Source organism: Larimichthys crocea, chromosome I (genome assembly GCF_000972845.2).
Source record: "Larimichthys crocea isolate SSNF chromosome I, L_crocea_2.0, whole genome shotgun sequence".
Taxonomy (NCBI): domain Eukaryota; kingdom Metazoa; phylum Chordata; class Actinopteri; family Sciaenidae; genus Larimichthys; species Larimichthys crocea.
Window position 1 is genome coordinate 2766443 of NC_040011.1, and position 11302 is coordinate 2777744.

Here is an 11302-nt window from a genome sequence, read left to right on the forward strand (position 1 = left end):
CTTTTATGCTCTGGGTTATTCAGGAAGAGAAAACTAAGGCGGGGTACGATATGTTTAAGCGGTTTATTGCTTCAAGTTATTAATTTCATGTGCACATCAATAATCAATCAAAATTAAAATAATTTAAATAAACCATCTGCTGAATCTTTATCTGTTCACTTTGGAATTGAAAGTACAAACATTAAAAATGATTTTTTTTTTTTTTAAAAGATCATTGATCTAATGATGAAAATCAGGTTTGAGGTCACATGTTAAAAATCTCATCTCAGGACATCAAATCTGTTTTCCAGGCTTTAACTGTCCACATTGGTTAAAAGTTTGAAACCACTGCTGTGGCTCAGGGTTATCTAGTAATCGAAGGGTTACTGATGGACTCCCGGCTGCCCCAGTCCAGTCAAATGGTCCTTTAGCAAGGTACTGAACCTCAGACGTTGGTGTGTAGATGTGTGTGTGTAGGTGAGCTTAGAATCAGTGTGAGAGCTGCACCTTGCATGGTCATTGTGTCAATGATGTTTGACGTCAGAGCGAAACGTGGTTCTGGTTCTGGAATATGTTCATGAGCCTGTTAGTGATGTCACAAGGGGCTTTGAATCTGAACAGCATGTTTTAAAGACAAGCCACGAGAGAGTGTGGTGCAGCAGCTCATGCAAAATGGAGGTGTTTGTGGTTTTTAACACTCGGGGGGCTTGAACACACCCCAAATTAAAAAAATATTAGCGTAGAAGAGCTGGAAAAGTGATTTTTTCATAAGATGTCCTTTTTAAGGTCTAAAAGATCAACTGCAACCTTTTGTCTCTGCTGATCATCTGTCTGTGTTTCCACACATTTTAGCAACTACTTGGTAGGTTACCATAAACTTTGCTGTGGATTTCATGGTCCATGGAGAGTGTGTTCCAGCTGTGGAGCCAAAACACATCCACCATGACTGCTCCAGGCTCCAGACAGTTTTCTACTTCTCATTCTAATAAAAAAATAAGAGCAGAACTATAAATATGACCACTACTTAAGAAGAGGTCCTAAAGGTTTTACTGTACAATAGCAGAGTCCTCATCAGTCAGTTCTTCTTCTTTAGAACCATGACAGGTACCACGATAACAATTAGAATGGCACAAATAGACAAAAGGACTGAAGAAAGGATTTTACAAAGTCTTTTTCTTTTGAGTTCAGCTTCTGTCTTCTTCAGTAAAGAGTCGAATCCTGGTGTGTAGAGATCCTCGAGCCAAAAGTCCAGCTCTTTAGGAGACTTCTCCTCCTCCTGCAAGGAAAATGAAAATACATCATCATCATCATCATCATCATCATCATCATCATGTATGAGTAAGCTCTGTGGTCACTGCTGTTGTTACACTTGAATTGCTGAATTTCTTGAACAGCACAGTTGAAGGATGCAAAATGACTTTCTGTGTGTCATATTTGGTAAAGCTGTCTGATCAGGTTATATGGCCATAAGTAAACTTGCTGTAGCACCAATAATTTCCATATAGTGAAGTCCACGTGTCACATGTTTCCCTTGTTGCTTGTGTGTATGCAGATCAAGGATTGGATTTATATGACATTTTATTCATTTTCTTCTTCTTCTTTATTTTGTTTGGATTTTTTTTATTGTCATGAATTTAACTTATGTGCAATTTGTTTAAATTCATATATATCTCAGTATATATAGCTAAACATATCTATGTATATTATGTTGAGTCATAATGTATCATATTATATATTTTTTTAAATATATAATTGTAATACTTTATTGTGCAAGTACATAAATAAAACATTTTAAGTTGATCAAAAAAAAAATGAATCAGCTGATCAATGAGGTCACATTTGCATGGGCTCTGTAGAAGGGCAATGCTTTGATTTATTAATTTATTCATAGTAAATAATAGCTCTGATAATATAGTAGAATAGTGTAGTCATTTAATAATGTTAATAAACAACTTTTCTCGGTGAAGGATGACCTGGCTGGTAAAGTCGTACAGAGTGGAATCAGTTGGTGTGGGAGTTTCAGACAATCACAGCAAACAGGGCTGCATTAACTTGTTGGAGGGCCCCTGATGAACCCCCACCCACAAACCTGTCACTGACCACACATGACAAATGAATTATACTTTTATAGGTCACCTGACACCAACTAACTACTCTTCTCTTAGAACACTACCTGGTTTTCTGTGTGTGTTGTGCACAAGTCATTAAAGTCTGATTTCTTTCAAAATACATGAAATGTGTTGCAAAATAGTTGCTGAAAACATGTGAAAAGACTTGATATATATGACACATCACTGAAATGTGGAGTTAGAGGTTCAAACTGTTTTTCACCAGTTTTCAGTCTCAGGATTTTGTGGGTGGCCCTTAAAGGGTGGCTCGATGACACATTGAGGCCACCCTGAGCAGAGAGATAGAGATGAATTAATGTCCTTGAAAAAATCTACAAATCATCAGTTTATGTGACATGCAATGAACCACTGTGGGTCAGCTGATAGATCAGTCTTAAACCTTGACTCAGTGCTCACTCTTTTGTTTCGTTTTTTTTTTGGACGTCAGCCATTGCTGATCCTCCAGCATGGTAGATGAAGTAACAGTAACATGGAAGTAAAATGCCAAGGATTTTGTTCTTTTTCCTCCTCCAGCTTTATATTTATTTATCTCAGAGTTTTAAAATATTCGTCACATAGTGAGTGGTTGCAGATTTAAGGATCTGTTGGCACTGCTAACATTATGAAATCAGAACAGTGTGTCCCTTCATCTATCCAGCTGTCTGCCTCTGTTTTTGCAACAACCAGTCATGCTGTCAATCATCCACAGTCTGTGTCACTCTCCATAAATGACCTTTAAATAATCTTCCAGGTTGCCATGGATTGTTTGTGTGTCGTACTCCCTGACAGTCCAGCAAGGCTTGGGCTTCTTGTCGTCCTCTGCTTCCACTGATCTTATGGCCATGTACAGAGGGTTCCTTTTAATGTTAGACTTGAGAGTGACTGGAGTGATGTGCTTCTCAAGGTATCTGTCCACAAACACCACAGGAGAGCGCTGTGGGGATGGAGGAGACCAGCTTTCAGTGATGACCCTTTCCTCCCTCTGTGGAGAGAAAACAGGTCAGAGATTTGAATTCTCACCTTCCACCTCCAGGCCTCCAACACAAAGAGCTGCAGATGCAAGGCAGCCAAAGGCTCATTCTGGTGATTATACACACTCATCGAAACAGATTTACAAAGATTGTATTCTGATTCTGTCATATTCTGTAAATAGAGCCCCTTACATCTTGCACACTGGATCAAAATACTCCTCTCCTCTCCTCTCCTCTCCTCTCCTCTCATCTCCTCTCACATTACTTTGAACTATTTCAGTGTATCACACATTAATATTAGTATAATATTGTGACTAATAATAGACACCATCAGACAAAAAAAGCACTTCTGTTGAAAATAAAAAGATGTGATATTTCACTCTGGTAGCCTTAACCTTACTCCACAAATCATTTCTATTCTCTAAAGCTCCTTATTCTGCTCTAGTGGTGCTGTCAGCAGGTATCATCATTTGATCTCATCATATTAAGGATTCATTCAGGGTTCTGATGAGGTTGCTGCGAGGAAGAATTTTTCATGAACACACGAGGAACCGGAGGGTGTCCGGTTCAATCCAGAATGGATCACAGTATGGACGGTGGACTGGTGCATGTATATGTGTAAATTTCAGGCCTGTATGTGAAAAACTTGAGAGATGAAGAAAGCAAACCTTCTTCTTCTTTGACAAACCCAGAACTAGCAGCTTCAGACACTGGTAATCACATAATGCACCATCCTGTTCTCCTGTTTCAAGCCACTATATTCACACAACTGCAGATTGTGATGATGATCTCTGCTAGAAGATCATTCATGCAGACTAAATACACATCATGAATAATATATTTGGGCACATCTGTGAAGTGGAATAACATTTAAGGAACCAAATGTGACCAACGTCAAAGGGGAGATAGGCACACACAGATGAACATACAGGAAGAGTGGCTGTGACACAGTCCATACCTGGGAGTAGACCCTGTTCTGCCAGTGTCTCTGACTGGACATAACCGCCCCGACCTGAAACATGCCATGTGTGGCCGGCAGCATCCCAACGTCCAGCTGCAGGAACTTCTCCGGGTGGTTGTTGTTGGGCAGAACAGAGATGTCCATCCTGGCTCTGTTGCTCCATCCACACTGACTGCTACACCCGCCGGCAGCCTGGATGGATGCACATGCTCACTACAACTTGCAAAGCTTTGTAATAATTCATGAAGAGCAAGATATTTATGAGCCTGTATCACTTGCAGGTGTGTGTAACCCAACCTGACCATTAAGAGCCTGACGCTGAGGAGTAACAGCGTAGTGTGGGATTATTGACAGGAGAGAGAGAGAAAGAGAGGGAGAGAGAGAGAGGTGGGGAGGGGGGGTGGGGGGTAGCTTTGTTTACACAAGCTACACCCATACTGAAGTCGTCTAGGTATTGTGTTACATAAAACTTGACAGTGGTGAAATGTGACTAAACACACTGACTCATTTTGGCCTCATGGCTACATAGTGTGACCAAGCAACAATCTCTGTGGCTGTGAGGTGAAGCCAACACAGAAATGCCAAAAACCGCAGTTCCCCAAATGTCCACTTGAGTCACTTCATGAGTCAGTCTCCATAAGTCCCCATGTTCAAATGTCCAACTTCACAGCAGAAATAAACATGTTTACAGCCTGGTACAAAAAACAGTTTTGGTCTCTGTAGCTAATTTCCTCGTTCATGACAACTGTACTGAGGGTGAATTTATATACAACTCACCTGTTCACATTATATTAAGGCTTAAAGTTATGCAGGATTAAGAGCGTGGATGCTTTGACTGACAGGAGAGTGCCATCACGAGTGGCTTGTTTGAGCAACCTGGCTTTATTCAGCCTGACTCAGCTCCACCCAGGATCCACCTCTTTGCTCATTTTTAGATTAGACTGGAGGCGTTGGAGAACATGACAGTCAAGATAGAGATGACCAGAGCCACCACAGTGAGTTTCACAACAGATCTTCAGAAAACTGTGGGTGTCATTAAAAACTACTTCCATGCACTCTCAGAAATAATGTGTTAAATTTGTACCTTTAAGAGTCCAACGGCTTGTCACTAGGGCAGTACCCTCAAAGGTACACCTGATGGCAAATTTGTACTCAAAACAACACAAAATGGTCAAAAATAATTTATCCTGTTTATTAATCTGAAAAAAAAGTCTTAACATATTAAATAATCACACTTTTTTTAAAAAAAATCTAACATTTCATTAAAGTATGTCGTTACAATTGTTCAAATACACAGAAACACCACTACAATTTCATACAATTTCATATTTCTATTGCATTTAAAACAATATAACAATAACATTTATCATTTGTTAATGCAACAATTTGCAACCCAAAACAATCCATTTAACTTTTTTTAAAGATTAGATCACATTTATAAACCCCTCTAGCTTCAAACATTTCTCAGGGTGACATACAACTTCAATATGATACAAGTTGAGGGACTGAAAGTCCATTTCTTGTCCTGGTTTGATTACACCCCACTCCAGTTTCTTTAAAGTTTCTAAATAGTGCATCCATAGTATGTGGTACATCTGCCTGAGGCTGCAAATCATTGTCTCCATCACTTCAGCATCATTGCTGTTGCTCTCAGGTAGCACATGTTCCCTGTGCTTACGGTACACATGACGCCTGTAGGACTCCTACAATGTAAAAGATGTTTTACAGTCATTTAGTCCACAACTGATATTAAAGTTGGATTTGTGTGCATGGATAAGACCAACATGTTGAATCAGTTTCATTAAGGTGAAGGTGGTTTTTGTTCACTTGGGACATCTATATGGTTGGGGCATATTTAGAAGAGTAGATTGATTGTTCGGGTGACAGTGACTGGAGGGGCCTTGTCATCCACCTCAGTAATGTTCAGTATAGTGCATTGGAGAAAGGTCAGCGACTTCTTCATGTAGGGTGGGTAAGCCAGGTTGAAAACAAAGTAGGCACAGAAGACTGGAATTAGCCCTTCTTTAACTCCTGTTCCTTGGCACAGATCCACACAGATAAATTAAACAGATTCAGCTTCTTTATCAAGGCTCTAAACTTTCACCATCATTTATCCAAAAAATATGAAAGTGTAGCAATTTGAAAAGCAGTAAACCTGCTTTTTTAAAAATGGGCTATATTACCTGTCCTACTGTAATGAAGTGGTCCACTTTCCCTTTAAAGATGAGGGGCAGCAAGATTAGCACCACACGAAAGTCAACCTCTGTAAGAGACAATGAAATGTCTTTAACTTTTGTGTCTGACATGGACACTTTTGTCCAATTCTGATTTTCATTTTGTGACTATTTCATAGTGGTTTTAGCAAGAGCCTTGAAAATTGGTAACGGTTCATAATTTTTCACATATTTTTGAATTCTAAACCCAATCCTGTATGACACCTTCCAACTCTGAGAGATACCAGCATACCTCGGCCTGCTGCTTTTGGCCGGGGTATTGCGCTCGCACAACAAGTCGACCCGGTCGGTGTGGGACTCACCGGACGGGATATCTTCAGCGCGACTATGTCCCATTTCTTCCTGTCCATTGAGCTTGGTCGGGCTGCTGCTGCTCATCTTCCTCCTCCTGCTCCTCCTCCTCTTCCCCTGTATGAACAAAGAAAGAGTTCCCACACCTCCGATTTGTCAGAATTTAGTTCCTGAGGTATTATTAAACATGCTAATTTGCTGGACCAATATGTAAACAAAGTCTTAATTCAAAGGCACAGGTGTGTATGTGTGTGTGTGTACTAGTCTGTGTCATATGCGCATTTTATGCCTCATAGACTTCAATTCATTTTTTTTTGGAAGTCTATGGGAGCCATTTCTTTACTCTGACACTACAAAAAAACTAAAAACCCTGGAAATCAATCTACTCATCAATGACATAATCAAGACTGTTATAATCCCCACAAACCAAATCCAATTTGCATTCAGTATATTAGAAATAACCCCCTTTTCATATGCTTTTTTTTAACCTTTTTTTTTTTTTTTTTTTTTACCAGGGGCATTGAAGGAGTTAAAAGTCTGAAATTAAAACAGTGGTTTGGATCAATAGAGGAGAAGTGGATTAGAAGATGCATCAAGATGCAACAATAAAAAAAAAGGAAATAAATTCTCAATTATGCATCAGACACGTTGGACACTTTTGTCCAATGTGGTACTTGTCAGTAAATACATATTAGGGTACAAAGGTTAATGTCAGCTTAGTAGAGCTTAGTAAAGTTAGTAAAAAAGTAAAGTTAGTTTAAGAGAATAAATGACTCGTAGACACAAAACAAAATAAAACCAGTAAAAACTAAAAACTAAAGCATTTTAACTGTATTTCATAGAGTTACATTATAAAAACTAATGTAACTCTATGAAATACAGTTAAAATGTTCCAAGTGGTATGGTTTTGTATACTTACGCCTGAAGTGTAAGTCAGAAGAAGGTATTTCCTCAGTACATTCTCAACTGTCTCACTCTCTCAATAGAGGTTGCATCCTTACCAATTACAGCAGGCACGATAACAAACAAAAATAGTATTTTATTGTCCTTTCAAATGAAATGAAGTAGATGTCCATGAACCCCACCCTGTAAGTCAACATAAGAAACCTGTTGTTGACAAATACTACAAATGAATTTCTGATGACGCTTGGCCATTTCAATTAACTACACTCAACTCAGTCCAAATTAATGCAGAATATAGAGAGCAACTGTGCTGTTTTCTATAGTAAATTGTTGTCACAACCAAGGTTAAACTGGTTTTATATTTTTCAGGTCTTAATTTAAATAGATTTTGTTTGCCATTTTTCTTCTATTAGAACTTTTTTTCAACAGTTTTTCAACCAAGTATGTGAAGAACAATAAAATATGCCCTTTCAATAAAAAAGGTCCCATGAGTTTTTGCCTCATTTTCCTCAGACATGCCACTTAGCAAAGCAAAGACCCTCCGGAAAGTTGAGGGGAACCTGTCATTCAATAGAAATAGTATTTATGAAGTTATTCTGTCACTCTGCTCTGTGTGCTCCCTTCACTCTGTTCTACAGACACATCTCTCTCTCTTTCTCTGTTGTCCCTCCCCCACAAGACCCCCAGAGTCCTTTGAATGGCTAGAATACGTCATAGGTAGGCTTCCTAGTAACGTTTGTCCATTCGTTGACTGTGCTTTCAGTCTGACGAACATTTTTTCAGTTTGGTCTTTTACATAGAACATAGGCAAAGAACAACATGAGGTGTTGGACAGACACAAACCACACATCTTGAGCAGAATCTCAGGAAAACGGTGAAACAAACCACATATTTCTATTATAATACATCCACAGATATGTTAAACTTTTGGCCAAATCCGCCCAATCCGTCCTCAGAGAGTTATAATGACCTGAGCTGCAGAACAATAAATCATTTATAAAAAATAAAGACAAATACAAATCAGAAATCTTAACAGTATTTGTTTGAACGACCGAACTTGTTCTTTACACTACACACACACACACACACACACACACACACACACACGCGCTCTCTCTCTCTCCCTTTGTTCAAACAACGTTACGGGTCTCTCCTATGGTCTTTCCAATACCTCCGCTCCGCACCGCGCTCAACTCAACTTTTTTTTAATACTCAAACATCTCCGCAACTTATTGAGTGGCGTAATAGTCGCGCGAAACAACAAATTGATAATGAAATTCATTGCCAACTCTTTATGTAATAATAATTGAATTTTATCGATTAATTGTTGCAGCCATAATATTGACCAACATTTCAAAGTCTGCCACAATTTGATTGGATTTCATTTGAGGTCTGCAATATCATATGCCCAACACAATAAGTTAGAGGGGAAGGTGCCACCCCCTTCTTTTCAGCTATTGGTCATATAAGAAAATAAAACACATGAATCATTTCAAATAATTGTAAGCAGTTAAATGCCATTCAGTTCAGTTTGCTTTAAATGCACACCTTGCTCAAAATTAGCCTGACTGTGAAAAAACAACTATTGTTTGCTTGTCAACATTAGCTTCAGCTCATTGCATAAATGAGCCTTTTCCTCCTCACAGCAGCAACAGACGACATGTGTTATTTCAGTTTTCTGACTCGCGGCTGCATGAACGTTTTAGTATTACTGTCGCAAGAGCAACAAGGTAGATGGCGATGAGATGGCGGTATTTGCTCTCTTAACAGCATTGTTTAGCCTGCATAGGACATGTACTCTGTCTGTTGACCAGTATTTTCTCAGAAATCCAAAATATTTCCATGCTGCTGATTTATTCCTGACAGGGGAGTAACGAAATATCCTAATCGTCTTCTTCTTGACTCCTTGTCATTACCTGCCTGACACTAGGACCACACAGACCAGCAGGAGTTTCAAAATAAAGGCGCATCTTAAAGATGATGATATAGAGAGGCGTTTTCTCTGCATTGATGACACTGGATCATTGATAATAATATTTTGAGGTTTTCAAACCAACTCCTGTTAGCCAGCATTTACCGTTAAGAAAACCGACAGTCAGAAGGCCTTTCAGACAGAGAGGTACACATTTGGAACTTCAGGCGTCTATGTTAACCAGCCAGGCAATGATGTCAGCAACTTTTAGCTAACGTTAGCTACCTAACAGTTAACATTAGCAAAATCATTTTCATCCAGCAACACAAAACCTGTCAATAAAACGTAACTTTACAAGGCACAAGAGCTCGTCTCAAAAGCATATCTTTGGTCATTGTTGTGGAGAATTTGCTGAAGTCAAGGTCAATGGTGAGGTCAGGAGGAAAGAAAGTGTTCAGGAGCCTCTGATGTCTTATGCTGTATTATTTATTGACGCTTGGCCAAGGAGAATTAAAGACACTCTCAAAGTACGTCTTTAGTGCCTGGGTCGGTCTCACATTCTGCCCAACTCATCCTGGTGGATCGACTTTAAACCCCAAGATAACACCAAGATAACTAGCTAATGCAATTTAGTAACTTGGTTTATTCAGTTTGACAAAAAGGCTGCATAGAATATATAATACCAGAAATAAAATAAATAAATAAATAAACTTTCCAGCTCAGTTAAATAATAAAATGAACTTACCTCTGAATCCTTGGGCCTCTTCCTCTGTCCTCTCTCCTCCTCCATGGAGAGCTCTATCTTTGACTTTGAGCGCCAACTGGTGACTGATGACGGTTGAGACCTGCCGTTGGTGCGCATGTGTACGCTGCTACATAAGGAACGTGTGTGTGTGCGGCATTCTGGGTCATGTAGGCCCTTCATCATTGTGATTCAACTTTATCTTAAGGATACATTTTTGAAATTAGGTTTTTACTGTAAAATCTTAATAGGTTTAGTAGTCTCTAGCTGGGTTCAACTTAAATATTAGTGATGTGTAATTACACCGATTTTCTTTCTGATCCACTTAAAAGCTCATACCAATAGGCTACAATACCTATATTTTGTATAAAATCTTTATGTGTGAAGACAATAAAAATACATAAATGTCACCTGCCTCCAGATCAGCCAATAGCAAAATTCAATTGCAATAACCAAGTTTTAACCAGCAGAGGCAGGTTCCTGCATATGTCTAACACAATATGTGGGATTTAAATATTTTGAACTAAACTGTCGAGATTTGGACCTGAATTGATTAATGTTATGAGAATTTTTAAAGAATAACCCTTGAATAAGGAAGACTGGATTCAAAGTATTAAATTTTAAGTTGAATTTATTATTCTTGTATAAGAAGGAGTGTTTAACAGTGCAACACACAAAGGGGTCACAGAGAAAAGGCTCCCTGAGGAGCTGTAACAGTTGGTTCTTATACAGTGTTCAAAAATGGGCTGTCTCTGACACCTAGCACTATATTTTAGTTCACATGGTACTCCCCTAACCTGTCTCTCCTGTCCTTGTACAACTAATTTATAATTGTCCCTCCCTGCCAGCCTCAGTAAATCAGAGGCCCCTAAGGGAAGAATGCGAGACATACAAAAGACAGGACACACACACTATCTATATGAGTTAAAACATCTGCAGCACAATATAATCCTAATTTTTATAACAATCAACAACACGACTGAATACACAGATACACTGTTTTCATATACACTTTAAGTGTTCCCTATCTTAAAACCAAACTTTGATTTGCATCGTATTTCACAATGTGGTATTTTTCATGAAGAGAAGGACCTGAATACTTGATCCACCTCTGAACTGTCTATCTATAGAAGAGCTACAGCCTGTGTGTGTGATGCATGATGTCATGTCTGCCTCAGTACAGAGGAAGATGGCCTGGCCT

General features: G+C 38.9%; 1 protein-coding gene across 2 annotated transcripts; it reads right to left on the reverse strand.

Moving 5' to 3' along the window:
• Positions 1 to 300: 300 nt before the first annotated feature.
• On the reverse strand, positions 301 to 10208 carry minar2 (membrane integral NOTCH2 associated receptor 2). 2 transcript variants are annotated; one of them, XM_027285512.1, is made up of 6 exons: positions 10105 to 10208; positions 6556 to 6661; positions 6203 to 6282; positions 4017 to 4211; positions 2867 to 3069; positions 301 to 1255 (listed from the first exon to the last, which is right to left on the reverse strand). In XM_027285512.1, the coding sequence occupies exons 1-6, from the start codon at positions 10147 to 10149 to the stop codon at positions 1180 to 1182; spliced, it is 705 nt and encodes a 234-aa protein (XP_027141313.1). In that variant the 5' UTR covers positions 10150 to 10208; the 3' UTR covers positions 301 to 1179. The 2 variants fall into 2 exon arrangements, with proteins under 2 accessions (XP_027141313.1, XP_027141319.1); XM_027285518.1 differs by lacking the exon at positions 10105 to 10208 and adding an exon at positions 7464 to 7704.
• Positions 10209 to 11302: the final 1094 nt, after the last annotated feature.